Genomic DNA, 21,025 nt, shown 5'->3' with positions numbered 1-21,025 from the left:
CAGAAGTGGCGGCACTAGAAGCCAGGGAAAGTGATGTACCAAGACAGTATATTAATCACTTGCAAGGAATAAACTTCACAGTGGTAACTGGGTAACTGTAGTAATATCCCTGAGTTCCCCTCCTGCCCCCAAAAGCAATAAACAGTACTCTGTCCACAAAAAAAAAAAAAAAAAAAAAGGCAGCGAGGTAGTCAAGGTAGGAACAGGCTCTTGTAAAAAGGAGCAAGGAAAACACAAGACGGTTGCTACTTACATTCTTGTATTGCTGGTCTTGTTGATAATTACAGATTTTCCAGTTTGATCCACATTGTGATCCATTCCAAAGTATGCTGCCACTCTGTGCACTAACATCCTCTGATATGATGACATCTGAGGGAACTTTTTATAGTGATTACTAGAAAAAAGAAAACAAATTGCACTGATGATTACATTTCCCTCAGAGCTACAGTTAAATGACAATAGCAATACCTTTTACAATTCAGGAGACAGTAATTTAACTGAAATTTTCTACTTTGCGCATTTAGACATAAATGTTTGCTAGGGCAAGGCAGGCAATAGAAAGCAATTACATTCACAGTTTATTATAATCACATTTCCATGCACTACATTTGGACAAACGAAGCTCATGCTACATCATAGCAACTCAGTGTTTCATATACCGGGAAGAACTCGCCCACCCACTGCCATGCTCTGTACAAACAGCAACGCAACACAAAGAGCTGAGAGGCTGCTGACTCCTTTCTGCCTTTCTCTCAAAGTTCAGCTACAGGCTGATGCTGGGTGGGTTTGGCAAATACTTTTTTTTTTTTTTTTTTTTTTTCCTCCTCTTACTCGCCCCCCGCCCTTACTCAGAAAATGTTTACTTCATGTCAGCCTCCCTTCTTCCCCTCCTGCAACTCTATTTTTTAAACCTGCAAAAACATTTTATTAAAAAGAGCACACAGTAGGAAAGACCCCTTTCACATAACCTCAATTTTAGTTCTGAACACATTGCAATAATGCAGCAAACAGGCAAAACTCTATCATATCACATTTGATTGTGCATCTTCACTTAAGAGATCACCAAGTTGCATCATCTACGCTGAAAGATTTACTAATATTTTTGAGACTGAATAGAGCCACTGGAAGACGCTGAAAAATTGCAACATAACACAAAGCAAAGGTTTCTTCTATATTTACTGTACTTTAAACAGTACCACTATGGGTCAGGAGATAAAAGCCTGATCATGCAATGTGCTAGTAACAGCATTCACTAGCACTGTGGTTCACAAGAGCACCTCCTTCATGCAGCTTGCAGTACAATACACATACATGACCTAATCAAGTGCAGAACCCAACTTACTTGTTGTCACTAATAAAGTCAATAATTTCCTGTTCCATCTTCAAGAGTATCATTCTGTCCCTGTCAAAAACAAAGGCAAGCATTTGTAGCACCAACTACCAACAGCCATTTTAGATTAAAGAAACATATGTATCAATATTTGTTAGACAAATTTAGAAATACTGTCAGCTATCTTGATGAAAAATGAAGTGTGCTTTGCACTGGCACATCTGGAGAAGATTCCAGGCTGCTTTTCTGTGCTTTCACTAAGTGACAGATTTAGTTCTTCCTCATATAAAGGTATGGTTTGAGAGCACTTCCACCCACACACAACTGCAATCAATGTCTTGCATAGAAAGACTAATAGTCAGGGAGAGTTTTAGTGCTTCTTCATCATTTTTTTCATAGAAAATGAGATTTTCGGTGAAGGCAGCTCTTTCATGAGGTCTTCTGTCCCAAGAAATTTGCAACATTTGTCTGAAATGTATCTTTCACTATGCATCGATCTGCAAATAAGGAGCCTGAGCACATCTAATCTAGTCAGAGAGTCCATAGCGAACAATGTCTTTGAACTATGACTCCCGAGAGGCAACGCTGCAGCATTTTTCCATCAAAATGCTCCGTTTGAAAGTTCTCAAATATTCTTTTTTTTTTTCACCTCCTGCCAGAAAACATTCAAAAATTTCCCCAATGTAATCCCCCCACACACATTATTTCTAAGACTGAGTCCATCACTCCATAGCTTTTTTCAACTTTTTCATTTCATGTGGATAATTCAGGGACATTCTGTCATCAATACAAAAGGTTATACAAGCTGTTATATACATAATTATTCCTTTTTTTCCCCATAATTGCAGAATTATGTGGCATATATTTAACATTCAATAGAAAAAAAAAAACATTTAAAGCAAAACACACAAAACACTGAAGACCCTTCCTTTGGCATTTAGAGACAAATTTAACATTGAGATGAGCTTAGTGCTCCAAATGAAAACTATGGGAATATCAAAAGGTGAATTTGGCACTGTGTATAGGATCTTAATTGTGTACAATGCTGCCAAAAGCAATTGCTTTATATTCTTAGACAAATTCGCAAGTGCAATGTTTATAATACATTATTGCTAAAATCATCTAAATGCTATATGCAAAGAAGGTAAAGAAGGACACAGACCAGATGTCGCTAAAATCGAAATTAATCAATGGGTAAGTGAAAAGGGAATTGGAATAGATAACTTTTGATAGCTTTCTGCTCATCAACAATCCCACCTCCTTTACATTTTCCTCGTAACAACCTCCAGAATTAATAAAACTAGAATCCTGAGACTGTTTCAGGATTTCAGGAGCGCCAGCTAATAATGCAGAAAATACCTACCTGGGGTTATTCTTTAATGTGTTAATCAGAAACTCATGCAAATCTATGCCTGTTGAGTCTGTATACTCTTGACTGCAATCTGCAAAAACAAAACAAACATCTCCCACTCATTTATTTCATTTCAACAGTAAATTTTAAGCTATACTAAAAATCAGATTCCATTTTCCAGTAACAATCTATAAGCATACGTTCTAAAAAGAAAACATTCATTTGGGTTCTAAAAAGAAAACATTCATTTGGAACTTAGGAAGGAAAAAAAAAAAATCTATTCCAGGAAATACCAGGTGGATGCTCCAGTTTCCTTGGTACTGTTGTGGTGAGAACACACCACTGAATCTAGATAATGACAAAAGTGCTGGTCATTCCAAAATCATATAGAACACTTAAATTTAGTCAAGTACCTCCTAAGTTCATCCTTTTAACTACTCCATTAAAAAAATAAAAAAAATAAAAGGTCTATCAATCAGTACACCTTTGAATCACTTAATTTGTACTGCATAAGTGGAGAATGAGACATCTTGCCCGTGGGAATTCTATTTGCATTAACAGACTAAAATCCGATGACGCCTCAGAGTGGGCAGGTAATAGCGGTGCGTGACAGTAGTCGGAATTAATTTTTCAGCATTAGGATAGAGCCTGACTCAAAAGTAGATGCAGATCCTGCAGCTGGGATGAACCGTGATAGCCCCATTGAAGCCAACTGACAATTCACACCAGCAGTGGATCTGCATCCAGGTAGGCAACGATCATTTTTAAGAGATTATGCTGTAACTCTGTACCACTGTCTACCACAAAGCCAACAGTTCAGATGGAGAAATCGTAAGCGTAATAGCGATGGAGACCTCTAATAGCAGATTACAGGCTAAAGGTCAGGGTGGATTTCCCTATAGCGTTAAAGAGCTTCTCTGTACGAGAGGAACTGTATTGAAGAACATTGCTCCTTGTGTTGCAAAAACGCCATGCCACTATATCAGCATTAACAGAAAAGAAAAAAAAAAAAAAAAAAAAAGAGGGTATTGTAACTCACACTTTTCTTTTATATGACCATGCATACGTATATGTTCACATTAAACACTTGAGTATATTAAGTGGAAAAAAATATAAACATCACACCAAACTTCTGTTTGGAAGGGTTTTCTCATTCAAAGCCCAGCTCTTGCATGAAAAACTCTCTCACATATACACATTTTACGTTCTGAATTTTTCAAAACATAAAAACACTTTCACTGTATACTTAAACACAAAGAAATAGATGCTTATAAAAATACACACACACACACACACACAATCCCCTACTAAAATAACTACAGCAATTTAAATATTTTCAAGTTCACCTTTTGATAACATTCTGATCTTGTTTTTTTCACTGTTTTTATCTTTATTTTTGTCCTTTTCCTTTTCTTTCTCGGAGTCATCTTTACTAGATTTATCTTCTTCTTGTAAGCTAGGAAAACTGGAGAGCTGTAGCTGTATGGATTCCTGTTGAGGGTGAGGGGGGAAAAAAAGCATAAATTTAGGGCCAGATTCAGAGAACTTTTCATGGCTTCCAACCTGCAGAGATTTGCATTATACCATATATAGCTAGAAAAGCTGAAGCCAGATACATTTCTTTCCTGTATGATTTTTTTTCCAGGACAGTCTCACTCTAGAGCTGTTAGAAGAGTGAACTATGTTTTATATGAGCTTCCTTAAAAAATTCTATAATTTAAACAACATTAAAGAAATTGAACAGCAATCAATGGATAGGGTTCTAAAAAGTGTAACATTTTTCACCACCACTAAAATGAGGGAAAAGCATACATCTGTGTGTTCTGTACACACAGATGGAGTATCATTTAGACCGAGCTTCCAGGCTCAGATAGTACCAGAGTACCAGGATAATAAACTCCGTGGTATATAGACTGCTTAAGTTACCAGGTCCTTTATATTTCAAGATACTTGTTTATAGAAGGGGGAAAATGTGCAGTGCAATTTCAAATGAAGTTTACTAAGTAAACTTCTCTAAGACTTCATAAACTTTATCTTCAAAACTTTTGTTTTTCAGAGACTGTGAATCTCTTGGAAAACATGCTTTAGTTTAAGAAGAAAAAAATAACTAAAAATGAGAATTTGTGCTGGCTTGCATTTTCAGATTTGCTTTTAATAACTTGTTATTCCCCAGTTATAATAAAACTTTATTTCTTTTGTTTCAACACAACACAAATTAGTATTTCTTGAAATACAGGAATACCATTAAAACTTCAAAAGAAGGAATTTCATTGTACCAACTTGAGACACGTTACAGTATTCGCATTCCTTTGAAGAAAAATGGCCAAAACAATACTATGTTTAAATGGGTAAAAATGCATATTTGATTTAAGGTGTTGCAAGACTCCCCAGTAATACAATTCTTTAATATACGAGAGTCCTGCATACCTGATAAATTTCAGCCATCATGCAAATGCAATTCAAATTTGCCAATACTGGAGAAAATCAGAATTCCTTGAATGCTAATAAATTCTCTTCCATCATATTTTTCCAAAGAATACTAATACAAGAAACACAGAACTTTAAACTAAGACGGGCTTTATGAAACCAGACCATTCTGATTTCAATTGACGCCTTCATAATTATTACAAATTTTAGATTTTTTTTCTTTACTACAGATCAGCCACCACAACACACTGAAGACAAAACCCTAACAGAACAATCTTATCAGCATAAACGTGCCACAGGAAGACAGAAATTGAAAAATTGCTCAGCTTAGTCATTATCTACTCTTTTATCAAGCTCAAATGTAGTAGACTATATACAGCAGAGATAAAAGGCACTGTAAGCGAGAAATGAAGCCTTACAGCCAAAATATTAATCTGAACTACTGTCCTTAATCCCTACTTCTGCTAGCTGTGGATGAAAATATTAGCTGAAAACTGAGTGTACTCAGGGAAAGAGTGGGAATTCCTGGTCACTTGAGATAAGGATACATAGAAAAATGTTCGCTAAACCTGCCCTGAGGGCTCAAAGGACTAACATAACATATGCCTGCTTTCTTTCACTTGAAATGGCCGTTCAGTTTCTCATTCAAATGACAAATTCTGGGTGAATCACTGCCAAAGGGCCACAAAGGATAACTCTGGATTCCCTGCACTGCCCAAAGTAGAGCGACTGTGCCATTAGCTTTTCAAAAGAGAGGAGAAAAATGTAACTGGCTGTTCCATTCTCAGGACATTAATTCTAAGCTTTAAAGTGGCTGTTAAAATGCACTTATTTAAATGAAAAGAAAAATGACAGACTTTACGTATAAGCACACATATGAACGTACGGTATCTACTAGTTTACATATAACAGTAATATATTTGCTTGCACTAAAAGAAAAACAAAAGGGCTGTAGAGTCGTGAAAGCAATCTATGGTATATTTTGTTATATTTTTATTGATTTTTCTCAATAATAAAATACAGTGTTAATAAATACATTGATACAAGGTAAGTATAGTGAACAACAAAATAAATGTTCAAGTTGCAATAGTACACTTGTAGGTCAATAGTAGAACATTAAAGGCAACACTCCTTTTAAGTAAGGACATAGTAAACCATCAGGTAAGCGTTCAAGATCAAGTAATACAGGTAAGCAAGTTTTTTTGTTTTTTTGTTTTTTTTTTTTTTTCCCTACACAGGAAAATGAAGGCAAGTATTCAAATACAAATATCAAGTTTGCAGTACAATCCATACTTTGTAGTTCTGGCAATGTACCGTACATTCTCTGGTAATTAATTCTCTGTGCTTGTTAACCATTAAAATAATAGTAATAAAAAATATCCAAATGGAAAATAGGCTTTCTCTTCTCTAAAAAGCAATCAAAAAGGGTTTCGATTGGCATATCGCTTCCTGTATCCTTCAGCCAGTCCAAAGAGGAGAGTGCAGGTCCAGCTTCCCATTGCAAAGCTGAGCTGCGCTCACCGGGAAGGTGAGCGAGAGCAAGACGCAACTCCTCTCCAACTCATTACACCAAGCCAATTGACTTTAGGAGACACACGCTGGGGTCCAGGGACGCATTTCATCTCCCAGGAATATTTGAAAATGGTCAAAGAAACATTTGTCATCAAAACTGGGGATGACCAGGGGCTGTGTGCAAAAGGAAGCCCTCCTCTGTCTGGCATCAGGGTGCGATTTGGGGAGGAATTTTACCTCAAAATCTGCCAGTCAGTGACATTTAATACATGTCCTGTGCAATACATTATAAACTACCATGCGATGTTTAATACAATCTCTTCACATTTATATTATTCTCCTTTTCATTCTCCATTAAACAACAGAAAAATACAAATAAAAGCAGAACAAAGGCCACGCATCTTGAGTAACGCAAGTCAAGATAAAAGCATATACCTACAACAGAACAACTGATAAACAACCTGCCTATCTACTGCATAAGCATCATTGTAGAGCAGTAGAACATGTAGAAGTCCCCCTGCTAAACAACCTTGTTTTTGGTCTTTCAAAAAGGAAAAAAAAAATAAAAATAAGAAATAAAAAACTCTCCATACTTATAAGCCAAGAGGAGAGTTGAATTTGTTTCATGTCAAGTCAACAGAAGAAACTGTGAGAAAGTACACTTAAATGAGATTTGTTTGTGTGTTTGTGCTAAGCTCACAGCAATCATTTGCTTAAACTCTCTCTCTATGGCTGATCTCATTTGCAGATACACGTCTTAGAAATTATAGGCAGTGCTCATGTCTTTTTGGTTTTGATCTTTGAAGTCTTTTACCAGGCAAGCAAAAAAGCATGCTTTTAATTCTGCTTTTTTGCTTATTTTTGGGGTGAGTCAACAAGACTATCACCAGTGCTAGAATTCTAGGGCGATGTGGTGGGGAAAGGTGGCACAAAACTATCCATTGCTGGGAATACAACACTCTCAGTACAGATATTCATACACATGCTTTTCTATACTGAAAAGTCTACACCAAATGTTTAAAAAATGAATTGCACTCAGCACAAGGCCCCCTTTGCTCTACCAAGTTAGTTTACAGTGTGAAGGACCTGCATATTTTATATAAGGTAGGGAAAGGGATATAAACTGGGTTTCAGAGGAACCAGAAACCAGAGTGTATTCAGAACCTTATCTGGTGTAGTCTCAAAAGAGATAGCCTTACAGAAAATAACATTTTTTGTTACTATTTTTTAAATTTTAAAATGCGAATTCTTTTGAATTCTTTTCCATATGTTGAAATTTTCAGGGGGTCTGGAAAAAAAAGCAAACAATACCCTGTGACATACTGTACAACTACTACGATATTGCAAAATAAAGTTCACGCTAAGCCAGATAACTTCATAAAAACATGTGCATTGCCAGATGTAATGGTTCCCCCAAAAAAGATATTGTCAAGTGCCCAATTAAGTAACATGATCATGCAACTGAACACTGAGGGCAATCATGCAGCTAATACCAATGACCGTAAATGTACCTGGTTATCATGAACAACTTCTGCCCCTGGGCGAGGGGATGACTCTTCACACACAGCAAGACTCCGGACAAGCTTTCCTTTAGCTCCTGACTGAATAAGAGAGAAAGAAAACAAAACAAAAGAGAAATACTACTGACTCCAAGTCTCAACAACACTACCTCTAAACACTGCAAATAACCACCTCTGTATTCAGCTAGCAAAAGCATATCTGTCTTGGATGCAGACTGAAAATTATTCACAGCATTGCACCATTTGCCACATAGAAAAGGTAGTAGGTTTCTTTTTGCTTTTAAATGTTTTTATTCATTACTTTCACCAGAAAAAAAAAATGATAGAAGCAAAAAACGGGTAATGCAGCACCAACGCTAATATAACATGAAGTTAAAACCACTTTTTTTCCTGGGGGGAGGGACTTGGTGGTATCCAAAAGCAACAGACCTGTACGTGTAAGCTTAATGGGTCTGCCCTTTGAATACTCCAAAGTGTGTTTTTTTTCCCTAGGGCAAGAAAAGGTGACTGGAAAGAGAGCTAGGTAGATTCTGTTCCTTGAAGTTAGATTATTTCATTTATAAAAAAATTCAAAGAAAAATATTAAGTGGCACATACAAGCATATAGGCTGTCTACCCTTGTAAGTACATAGCAAGACCACTAGCATAAAAGTATGACAGATAAATAAAGGGAAGGGAGATGCATCATATGCAGAAGCACTTCTCTGCCTTTTTGCGACAAAATTATGGAACACACACACACACACACCACCCACGCACACACCACCCACGCTGACGAAAGGCCATCATTTCAACTGCAAAAAAACAGACAACTGAATGGGGTTCCTTATTCAAGCAGGGCAGTTCAACATAAAGATCCTTACCTTAGATTTCCTCCTCTGCTGGTTTGCACCTCGCTTCTGGGTACAGAAAAAGGACAAGACGTTTAACGTTTCAGTGAAAAAATTGCATTGCAAGAACATTAACAAGAAATAGAGACATTAAATCACTCCTGAAGTTTTATCATGTGCTGACTGAAAGAAAAATAACTTTCCCAAATTCAGTTTGGAAAGCAAGAAAAACGAAGTATCTTGTTTGTACAAAGCATAGACTACAGAATGTAGATATCAAAGAAATCTTACTATCCAATTGCATTGTTAAGCTTTGCATAGCGACTTTTTATTGGCAATATGACATCTACAAACCAAAAAACTCATTGCATATTTATTCATTGATATATTACCTGTAAATTCATGAGATCAAGGTAGTTTTATAAATCCTCCAAATGGAAAAAGAGCCAAATATTTCACCAAGTTTTAGCACAGATGTCTAGGAATTTACTTCTCGGGAAAATTAATAATCTGAATTGCAGTCTAAATAACTTGAAAAGTAAATGAAAAAATATTATTTTATAGGGAGAAAAATATTTTCAAATTATTAGAGAGGACTATAGGAAATTCAGCCAAGTGGAAAGGATCACAGAAACAGAAAGGTAATAGTATCACATTGACATTTAAAGCAGCTGTCCCCATTCCCATCTTACCTGCGACTCTGTCTTGGCATCGCCCAGCTTCTCCTCCTTTTCCTCTACTTCTGAGCTTTCAGATTTATTGAGGATACAGTTGTCTGAGGTCGCTTCGGAGATGGCAGCCTCCTGATCTTTCACAGCTTCCTCCGCTGTCTCCTGGTTCAATTTACCTTGCTCAGACATTCTTCCAGACAGAAACTAAAGTAACAACACTTGGTGGCCTGAAAGGTCAAGATATCACACACAGACACACATAGGCAAACACAAAGATACTGAAGTCATTTCATTTCCTTTGATAAACAAACCAAAACAAGAAGCTCAAGAGCTGAGCTACGCATGCTCCAGCTGAGGAGATGCACCGAATCAACCGTATCAGATAACTGCAGAACCTAGTCAAGGTAAACAAAGACAGCTCCGATCTAAACGTTCTGGGTAGAAAACAGGCTCAACACAAGGTGCTCCCCAGCCCAGCACCTCCTGCGCAGCCTGGAGTGCTCCAAAGGTGCAGCCAGGGAGGGCGAGGGTCTCTTCCCAGAAATGCTCAAAGGCACTTGGCAGATAAGGACCTATTGGTATGTATAGATCACAGGGACATCAGGTATCTCCTCCTCTACACTTTTTTTTGAAAGATGAAAAGTCAAAGGAAAAAAAAAAAAAAAACCACCAAGAACTAACAAAGGTATTGTAGGTTTTTAGCACTCAGACATGGTTGTTATACACAGCAGAAGCCTACAGCATTCATCGCTGGTTAAAAAAGAAAAAAAAAGTGGAAGCAGTAATAATTCAAAATTAATACAAAATCTAAATTTGGCAATAAAGCTCTCAGGGTCAGCTGTTCGGGTATCAAACTGACAGCTCCATTATTAAAATCGTAAGCCTCTTCCCAAAACCCATGTCACTCTCCAGCGCTATGGCAATCCTACAGGAAGTCGTTGGCAGGTATTTCTACCTTAACTGATTTACTCTCAGCTCACAATGAGTGGTTGTACAGAAGCTTTAAAGGCTTTTCAAAGTTAAACCTGTTATTATTCTCTCTCCCCCTCTCTACAACTCTCTTTCCAAGCCTCCTCCGCCAATCAATTGTCAAATGAGACTCATGAATAACTTCACTCCCTCTTCCTCACCGTCTTAAAATGCATGTTCAGGAAAAACAGCTGCAGAAGCGAAGGGAAATTATTTCAAAAATAGACTGCTGGAATAGCTTGCCAGTTCTTAACAGTGAAATTGTGGTTATTAAGTAAAACTACAGTTTTTCATGTGTGATTTTATTATTATTTTTTATAATTAACGTCCAAAAGCTCTTGTACCATGTACCTTCATTTTTTTAAAAAATACATTTTGTTTAACTGAGAATAAAACACACTGAGTTTGAAAATCCTGCAGATTTTAATTTTTGCTTTCCCTTTGACAATAAATATTATTTTTTCCCACATATTAAAAGATCATCTTCTGAGAAGGACTGCGCATTTTACAAAACATGAAACTATACATTTCATAAATGAATCGGTTTTAGTTTGCAAATTTGGTCACAGTAAACAATTGAAGCTTCAAGTTATTCTCATTCTTACGTCCTCTCCTCAAGGAGGATAACCTTATCAGCTATTCTGCAGCTACAAACGAAACTTCAAGTGCTTGGCTGAAATTTTAAAACATGATGAATGATAGGAAATTGACCTATTAAATAGTCTTAAATTTGTTATAGTCTTACATCAAAAATGCATGCCCACATGCACCAGTTCTTCTGGTACATTCTATCCCTGTATCTTCTATCCCTATGAACTTACACAACGCTCACAAACACACAGGCAGAAATCATTAGCTACAATAATTTTTACCTGAAAAAAATGCTAAAAATTCCACTGCCTTGCTAGCGTCTTCTGATGCTCTTCGCTGGGTAAGTCCTCGCAAATGATCAACGACAACGTGAGTCCCATGTCCCCATTAACAGTTCAGAATGCCAATCTCCATGCTGGTCCTTCAGAGAGTTTGATGGATCATTGTCAACCTGGAAAAAGATGAAGAATAAATAGTAATAACAGTAATAATCACAGTAGGATTGAGGATGCAATAGATAGGACCAGGTTTCTAAGGCTAATGACCAGTTTCAAGCAAATCACTTTCACAGCTTGATCCTGCTCCACCTGTCTCAAAACTGCCTGCTTCTTCTCTAATGAAGGCTAGAGCCGGCTGTTCAAGTCATAACAGCTCCTACGCAGAGCTAAATTTAACAATTGCATTATGCACTGAAGATTACTCACTTCAATTTTAACCTTTTTTAGTGAATTCCAGCACTTTTCATTAAAAAAACGCATGCATACATATTTATATATAAGCTCATCTGTTTGCTTCAACAGAAATCAATGAAGTCAGGAGCAAAAAAGACTTGCCTGTTTTTAAGTACAGCTTCAGCTCCAATTAGTTTCTGTATTCAAATGATATTGAAAAAAAGCAGCTAGGTGAGGGCCTTTACAAAGTGACCTCCTTCACCATGGCCGTAAATTCAGATATTCATTGAATATGCTCAGTAAAAGTTCAAATGACCATGGACAGAAGGAGCAGAAGGAAGAAATCCTATCCCACAACAAACAAGAAGAAAGAATAATTCCTTTTGAGGCACTGTAGAGAAAAAGGGACATCTCCAGGTTACAGTTCAGAGTACAAAGGTAAAGAAAGCTTGGCCTTAGCAAGGCAGTGTATGCTGTTCATAGAATTGTGCTTGCAACGCAAATAAATTAAGAACTACTCAACAACATTAATGGAGCATTTTAGAATATCTGACCAATTTACAAACTATGGCCATCTCCTGAGCTGCCTTTAAACAAGAAGCAAGAAGCATCTCTTCAAGGCTTACATGTGCATGAAGGTTGAGGCAATTTGTGCAAATACACAAAAACAGGGAAGAGGAAGAAATACATATCGTTCTGCTTGGAAGAAAAAGAAAAAAGCTGCAAATGACCTAATGCTAATAGACTCCTTATATCTGATGCGCATTTTAAATTACACATGGTTGCAATCGCTGTATATTATGCGATTATTGTGGCATTCATATTCTGAAACGTTAGTATTCCAGAAATGGAACTTAACATTCCATTACAAAAACTTCTGCTCTCGACAGAATCCCAGGCACATGGAGGCAAAGAACATGCAGTTATATAAACTTCTACCATCTGGCAATTTATACACATATTTCCTCTCCTCCAACCACTTAATGTTCACAGAATAATGCAAGGCACGTGTTCTCACTCACTCTTTGCATACCTAGCAGGACGTTTTCAGAAACAGAGGAAAAAGCACCTAGAGGAGCCACAACATAACATTGATGAGCAGCAAAAACAACAAAATATGGAAGACTACATCTCAACTACATGCAACGATATTCCACAGAGCCCACAGCCCAGGAAAAAGGAAATAAAAAGCTACTAACTTAGCCCCTTTCCTCATAATCATATTCCATTACCCTGTCTTCCCGCACTTCAAAAGGAGCATGGGGTGGGAAGGTAACAGAGTTTATTACACTTTCACCTCAAAAAAGAACAGCCAGGAGATACAACACTGCAAAAATCAAAAAGCTCAAAGGTGAGAAATAGACAGCTATACCAAAGCTGAGACACAAATTATTTCAGGATTCTTCAATGTTATTACACATTGTGAATTAACTATCCATAAAATAAACAGAAGAAAACAAAAAACAGACAACAAACCAACCAACCAACGGGTATCACATTCAGTAAGAGGAGAGATTTGCCAAGAATCCAGTAAACAGTGTTTCTGGTGTCATGCCACAGATGCTCAATATAATCTTATCATGCTTTACTGAAGATTTATTTTTATATATATATATATATACATATGTATATATGTATATATATATATATAAATGTAAACTGAACTTCCCACACTATTGCACTTCATGTTCCTGATGCCAACATAATTTTTCGTTGACAAAATATGAGAAGACCATACAATGTTAAACTGAAACAAAAGATACATAGATTTCCTCAAGAACACACAAGCAAGCGGAAAAAAATGAATTTCTAGAATGCAACTAACATTTTCCAAACCTGCAGAGACAATTCTTCTTAGGATGATTTTTAAAAATCCTTTATAATTATCTTCTGGCCAAAAATAATGAAAGAAGAGTTGAGACACAAAGCATTTATAGTCAAGCTTTTCTCTCTTCTGTCAGTATAAATTTCCTCCTCCTCCACTAGTCAACATGTAAGCGATGACTAATCTTTTACATATGCAATACGTAAAATACATTTCTGGTTGTTTGGGTGGATCTCATATTTCTGTAAAATACTTCACAGAAATTATAAATAGCACTAAGGAATCAGTCACAAAATATCTATAAAAAGTGAGACATTCTGATTCAAAATACGTAGCTGTGACTTGCGTGTTTCCACGCTACCTGGTTATTCAGGGATGAACACAGATTTCACTACTGTCCATCCCACAGTGACAGCGACACTATGGAAAAACATACTTGACTATTCTCTTTCTTGCACACCAACAGAAATGTCAGCAATGATTTGACTGTCAAACCTTCAGGTGCTCACGTGACGCAAGTGGCAGAACACATGCAGTTGTGTTTTTGATCCTCAGGTGGAAATAGAGAAGGTTATTTTTGCCTAGCAACCACCTTTGCTGTTTCTAAGTGAACAAAATCTTATAGGGGTCTACGGCAGCTTGCAACGAAATAGCAGCCTGTAATCCATTGAAGCAACTTGGTATCCCACGTGGCAGCCCCAGCAGCCTGTTTGTAGGAACCCTTTAACAGAGAGGACAGAATTCATTGGTAAAGAAGTTAAAAGTACCAGCTGATCGGCATATGCCTAGGGTTGCAAACCCTGTACTACTTAAATTATTTTGTTTCTTAATGGGATTTTCACTTCAGAAGCTGAGGGCACTACCAAGTTGGAGCAGATAAGGCCAGAGCTCAAAGAGAAAGGGATGGAGCAAGGCATGTTCGGTTGTGTGCATTTACGTCACACATACCACACAGACTCCAAGAAAAAACCCGTGGGAAGGAAGGTACATAATTTACTGCAAAAGCTTAAAAACTATGCCCAGAAGAGCTGTCAGGAAAGCTGTGCAGAATAGCAAATCGAGCAAAATTAATTAAAAAAATCCTCCTCAGTGAGCAGCTGATAGGTGACAATCAACTGAAATTAAACACAGAGACTTGTGATAATCTGAAAGAGCCCACCATCGGAGAGACAGACATTTCTGTATTATGCAGTGGGGGCACCTTTGAAGATGTCAAGGACATCACATACATTATGGTCCCTGAAGCAGAGATTTTGACACCCTTATGCCCTAAACAAGTATCCTGCCAGAAGAAATCATCAGCAGGTTTTAAGGCCAAGCAACATACCTAAAAAGCAGCAACTACTCCTAACCATCATCAATGGCATTGATACAATCCTGAAGGAGTGCAATCCAGTTTCATCATCGTAATAAAGCTGCTGAGCAAATAAATAAATAAATAAAGCAACATTTATAAATAAAGCAACAAAGCACAGTTGAATGGTTAGTAGAACTGAAAAATGGCAGGTGTGGGCAGTTCTGAAATGTCAGGATCCTTCTCATACAGTGATTCTCCACTTGCAAAAAAAGGTACACAATACCACACCATATGCTAGAACAAGGTGAATAGGCGGATTTTGAAGTGTATTTCAAACCTCTGAACATACCAAGATCTCCCACGACAAACAGAGGTCAGGTCGGTCATGATTTCTGCTACGCAATACATACATGATTCAGACATAGAAAGATTGCTCTGTATAGTTAACTAACTGATCAGATTTCAGCAAACCATTAGAAAGGGATCATAGCACTGCTTTAAGATGATCAACACACGCTGCCCTCAATGTCGCCAAACTCTCATGGTTTAGAGCATGAGCTTCCCATTATTTGATATTTCCTTACAAGCTCTGATTTCCAGCATCAAGCAATTCTATGAAAATCTCAGGTTTCATATTAAAAAAAAAGCTTCAATTCTCTATGGCATCAAAGGAAAGCTTCATGATACAAGCCTACTTGTTTTTTCTTTCGTAACAACCAAAAGCAAATAAAATAAATCATAGAGTTTTCCTGCTTCTTGCAGAAATGCATGTACTGAGAGATCAGTCTGCCACTGGGTATTCACACAGCTGGATAGCAATTACCCATGTCAGTTCCCATAACAAAAAGCTCAGGCTTAGTACAAAGGAAAAAAACAAAACAACAACGACGACAAAAAATATTCTGAGGTAGTTAAGGACTTAAGTAACTTTTAAAAGAGTAAGAGACCTTAAAACACATATACAATAAATATTTTAGAAAGAAACTAACATCTGAAGCTTTATTTCATTTCCCACTCTTCTTCATCCCTACCAAAATATCTGTAGTAACAGTCTTCATTTTCCCTTCCTTGATGCTGCAGACACCTTTGCATATAAAAGGTTATTCAGCCTTGTTTAGTGCTGGCCCTTCAACCAAGACTGTCATTTAGAGGGCGACAGTTTTCTGTTAAGGAGATGCAACACCACAAACACCTGCACCCAAGGAACATCCATCCTTGTCACCACCAACCCACCTCACGCAAGCCAGCGCCCAACCACCAGCTGCAAAGATGGTCGAACATGAGATAAACTGGGTGGACTGAAATATCTGCATCAGATTTCAGATCCTGTGAAACACCTGGTTTTCTTTTAAGAATAAATGTGAGGAACAGTATTCCAGCTGCAATCTCTGCCTCAGAATGCACAAGGAAGAGCCCTAGCTCTTCCAACCCACAATAAAATCCATTTTTATAAAATGCCAGAAAGGATGAGAATAATCAGTCCAAGAATAAAGCCTTTTTTTTTAAAAAAAAAAAAAAAAAAAAAAAGGTTTACACCTGATTCTGTATTTCAAATGGATTCTCTGGTTCCTTAAAGGATTGCCACTGTTTTTTTTTTTTTTTTTGCTTTAATCCACATCAGTGTCATCATTTCCAGCCAAGTAATAACAATGATGTTCCCCCTCTAGGTTGTTATATTTTGCGAAGCTAGAAGGTTCACCTGGGAAAATAAATACTCATGGCCTATAGGGAGAACCTGTTATAATACTTTTAAAAAAGACTCAAAAGACTGTTCTTTTATCTGTCAGGATGGACATTTAAGCTCTTCCAGGATTATACGGCTCTGAACCATCCAGCTAATAAGTGTCAGTCACATAAGCACATTAGGAGCCAAGTAATGCCCAAAATTTTCATAAGCAAATCAAGGATATAAAGCAGCATCTTGGGAATGAATTGTTTGTTTTGGCCTAGTCTTCAACACAATGTTGCACCTTCACAGTAAAAAAAAAAAAAAAAAAAAAAAAAAAAAAAATCGCCAGATGACTAGGGAATGATAAGTACGAAATAGCTGGAGCGCATATTATGCCTGCTTTAATTGGGGAAGGCCAGGTAAACACATACCCATTGCATGCCAAAGTCTCATCCAAAGATGAGACTAAAGTCCTTCAACTTCTCAGGCCACTGAAGAGTTAGTCTGATAAAGTGTAACCTTTCTGTATAGCAGAAGTGTCCCACAAATGGAAGGTTGCCTCTGGAACTCATTTGTTAGGAATTTCAGCAATGCCGTATGCAGATGTTACATGTCACTTCAGGCTTCTGCTAAAATGCAAAGTGTTGTTGACCTCTAATATGAAGGATTAGCTATATTGGGACCTAAATCGCAAAATTCCCATGAATGTTGAACGCAGTTCCTTCTCGTGACAATGAGAGCAAGAGAGCGCATTAACAATTGAAACAATCAAAACAAACAAACTACAGTCCTCTGTTCAAGTTCTTTGGCAAGACAAGCCTTGCTAGGACCCCTAAGCCTTTTGTCATCTTGTCCCCTTCCCATCCCCAGACTTTTGGGCTATATTTTTTCCCAAGCATTTCCCATGCTAAAGTCATTCACTGTCCTTAATGTCCAATTGAATTGCTTCAATTCTTAACATAAGCTACCATTTCTGTAGCACAGGTATTCTAATCTCCTTCACTACTTCCCAGCAGCCTTCCCTCTCCTCCTCTTTATTGCCCATGCTATGTTACGTTAGGATGGGATGCGTAGTATCCATCTCCTTCAGTGCATGCCCGGAGCATCAAGGCTCCACTTAATGAGCCAACTCTTCAATCAGTGCATGAGCAGGAGCCCTTCCTGCCTCCCCTTTCACAGCAAGCTTTCAGAACGATCAAATATAACTCAGAGCAGCTCTGCCTCTGAGTTTTTATTACCAGCCCCTTTCCATCTAAGCAGACACAGTGCCAAGACAAAGCGACTCACTCACTACTCATACAACCTCCTGTCCATCACATCCATTCCTACCATACTTGGACCTTGAGAGGTATATGAAATAGGACACACAATCGGGGACCCCAACTCCACCATCGGTGTAATGGGAAGATTAGGGAGCACCGATGAAGAGCGATTGACTCGATGGCATTTGCCAGCATCTACCTACAGGTAAATAAATACGCCTTTTTATTTTATTAACAAAAAGCTTCAATTCCAAGTTCAGGATATTTGTAGACTCTCAGTTCCACTTCTACAACACCAAAGTCAATTTGTGCCGAAAACTGGTCTATTCATAGCAGCTTCTTTCCTCTGGAGGAGTATCAATACAATAATCTCTCACAGATCCTTTAATATGGGCTAACAATGAAGGCAAGAAGTAAATGACAAGGGAAATTTAGATAAGTTTTTACCTTTTAATGGAAAAGCAAATGAAAATCCAGTGTCTCAAAAGGTAGATCAAGTGTTTCAGAAATGCTCAGACTCCCATTCTTATTCCTACACATCAAGGGAACCGCTCTGCCACTGGATTCAAATCCTGCACTTTGCAATCTCAACACTAAAGTGAACTTCTAAAAATATAAATATTTTTCCCTTCAAACCCATACACCGATTTGTATCTCATTCCAAGACATAAACGTGGTATACTTCCCTACAGTCAAGAGCATTAAATCTAACTGGCTCAGCTGGCAGCAATTATCATCGTTCCTGTCATTCCACAAACAGACACACAGTGATTCTGAGCTATCCCCTCACTCACGTCTGCTCTCAATACAAGGTCACCTTTCTCATGTTCTCTAATTAAAACAATCAAGAACACAGACAAATAGATGATTCAAAAGGAAAAATGAATTGAAAGTCATATTAGATAACCAAATCTACTTCTCAGCTACTAAAGGTAAGCATATTACATTGTCCTCTTCAAAATTTTTCTTCTTGTGACACCTCTTTTCTTTTAATTATCACTTAGGCTCCATTATCACCTACATCTAGACTATGCCCATCCATTTACTATATATCTATTCTCTATTTATTTGTATGTACTGAGGATCTGCTCCAAAAGTTTCTCTTCCGAAAGGATTGCATTCGACTTTGCACGTAAGTTCCTTCACCTACTGATGTCTGGTGTTGAATATACTAAAGGAGATTTGAACTCACAAACATGAAAACCAGTTTAAGACAGAGAATGCCATAAACAACTGCAACCACAGCAGGAATTGTAGCAGAAAAACTTCTACAGCTTAAACTTCATTTCAACCCTCTAGTTGATCTTGTAGAATGCCACAAAAGTTTTAATTCTGGGTAGTCAAAAGAATGGTCTTTAATACATCACGTATATAATTACCTATTGCCAGAGCGTAATTCATCTCAGGGATTTTTTGAATGAGATTTCTATTGGTGTTAATTATCACTTCAGTATGAAATGATGATATGCAATACTGGGTTCTCCACAAAGGGGTCTCATCAGCACTTCAGTCAGAACTACTACAGAGTCCAGGAGCTGTTATAGGTTGCATGCCAGGATTATAGGTACCCAGCCATGTTCTAGGTGAGAAAATGGAAGTTGTTTGGGATACACCAAGATACACTGTCACACATAAAAAAAATCTGAAATAATGGCTTATGTTCCTTTTAGCCTGAACACAGTATGCGCATTTTAGCTTAATGAAAAAGTTCTTTAAACATTTTTTCCTCTAAGTCAGACTATCCTCACCCTTTCTTCTTTTGATGCCTTCTACTAAGGCTTTTTTATTCTCTCAGGTAACCAGCAGTCCTTTCTGCTTTACATATAAGAACTATAAGCTCAGCTTCACTTCTCTCCTCAGTTCTTCCTAAAGCTTAAGGACGTGAGCAACCCACAAGTCCATTCTGAAAGCAGACAGGCCTTTGAAAAACTCAGTTTAAAGAAACTCCTAGAGATAAAGGAGTGGCCAGCTAAGCCATGATGTCTCATTTACTAATACATGCTTCAAAACCAAACCAGCAGAGTCCAACAGAGAGGACGAATGTATGCTATGAAGCACATTCTTTGCACAAAACATTTTGTAGAGCTTCTTCTGAAGCAAAATGATTTTTAAAACCTGGGGCAAAAATGATATAGGGCTGACTCCCTGCTTTACATTTTTTTCATATATCACCAGTGGGACAAACACATACCCATATTGAAAGTGCTGCAGGAATGGACCAAGCACCAGCGAGTCTGATGCTTTTTTCTTTTTTTTTTTTCTCCTCTCTAAATTTATATAATGGCCCCTACACTTCATCTTGCCATTTCTTGACAAATTAGGTATATTTTCACCAGCATTAGCTTAATTGGCAAACCCTGAAAGAAAATAACTGCTAACAGCAAAGTAGCATTATTCTGATGAAAATAGACCTGTGCTTAACCACTAGATTTGCTCTAGCACACAAACACTGACTACAAAACAGCAAAACGTTCTTATGTAAGAATTAGAGGATGTTTAAAAAAAAAAAAAAAGTTATCTACCTCCAAAAGCCTCATCTACGTACTGGAATTAAACATAGATGCTATTCCTCTTTGTCCTAATATCATATTCTGAACTAGTCTGCAGCTATCTGTGAAAGGTTTTATAAAACCCCTATGTGAATCAAGGAAAGGTTCTCTCCCTGGTATCTTTGGTACTCAGAAACTGGAAGCCTACACTCCCCGTATTCTGTGACAATGTGTACCAGGCTTGTTTTAATACAGATTAAGTTTCAAGTTCATATTTCAATCAGTTTGTATAGTCACAGCTTAAATCTTCACTTTCAAAAGCAAAAAGGACTACAGCCCTTGAGATTACTGGTACAAAACTGTGTTATGGGAGACTCCAATATGCATAAAAATAAATGCCATCTGACATCTTTCATGCTCCTTTCATACAGGTTATGACCAGGTGCACTTGATATGAGTGTGCATCAATCTGAATTTCATATTTTCAGTCATTATTATTTGGAAAGCTTGCTTTAATTTTTAATATCAACTTTGAAAGAAACAATGTACACATACAGAGTGAAACTCTTCCAGCACAGCCTATTCATCTGGTTCATTTAATTCTCAGAGAT

General features: G+C 37.4%; 1 protein-coding gene and 1 long non-coding RNA gene across 6 annotated transcripts in view; both read right to left on the bottom strand.

Annotated features, from left to right (window-relative positions):
* Nucleotides 1-9,909, bottom strand: part of ARPP21 (cAMP regulated phosphoprotein 21) — a 99,892-nt gene extending 89,983 nt beyond the window's left edge. For all 5 annotated transcript variants that reach the window (XM_088521353.1, XM_088521354.1, XM_088521355.1 and 2 more), the window contains exons 1-7: nucleotides 9,663-9,909; nucleotides 9,004-9,039; nucleotides 8,132-8,221; nucleotides 4,028-4,172; nucleotides 2,694-2,772; nucleotides 1,343-1,402; nucleotides 254-394 (exon numbers count right to left, since the gene is read on the bottom strand). In XM_088521353.1, the coding sequence (XP_088377479.1) occupies nucleotides 254-394; nucleotides 1,343-1,402; nucleotides 2,694-2,772; nucleotides 4,028-4,172; nucleotides 8,132-8,221; nucleotides 9,004-9,039; nucleotides 9,663-9,830 (719 nt within the window). In that variant the 5' untranslated portion in view covers nucleotides 9,831-9,909. The remainder of the gene's footprint in view (nucleotides 1-253; nucleotides 395-1,342; nucleotides 1,403-2,693; nucleotides 2,773-4,027; nucleotides 4,173-8,131; nucleotides 8,222-9,003; nucleotides 9,040-9,662) is intronic.
* A 1,589-nt stretch (nucleotides 9,910-11,498) lies between these two features.
* LOC148595319 (uncharacterized) overlaps nucleotides 11,499-21,025 on the bottom strand; it is a 35,809-nt gene continuing 26,282 nt past the window's right edge. Inside the window, exon 2 of the long non-coding RNA XR_015913190.1 lies at nucleotides 11,499-11,652. This is a non-coding gene — a long non-coding RNA (uncharacterized LOC148595319). The remainder of the gene's footprint in view (nucleotides 11,653-21,025) is intronic.

Source organism: Tinamus guttatus, unplaced genomic scaffold (assembly GCF_059628265.1).
Source record: "Tinamus guttatus ecotype Peru unplaced genomic scaffold, ASM5962826v1 Tinamus_guttatus_pri_ptg000119l, whole genome shotgun sequence".
NCBI classification, from domain to species: Eukaryota; Metazoa; Chordata; class Aves; order Tinamiformes; family Tinamidae; genus Tinamus; species Tinamus guttatus.
This window is presented reverse-complemented; position numbering and strand designations above follow the sequence as displayed.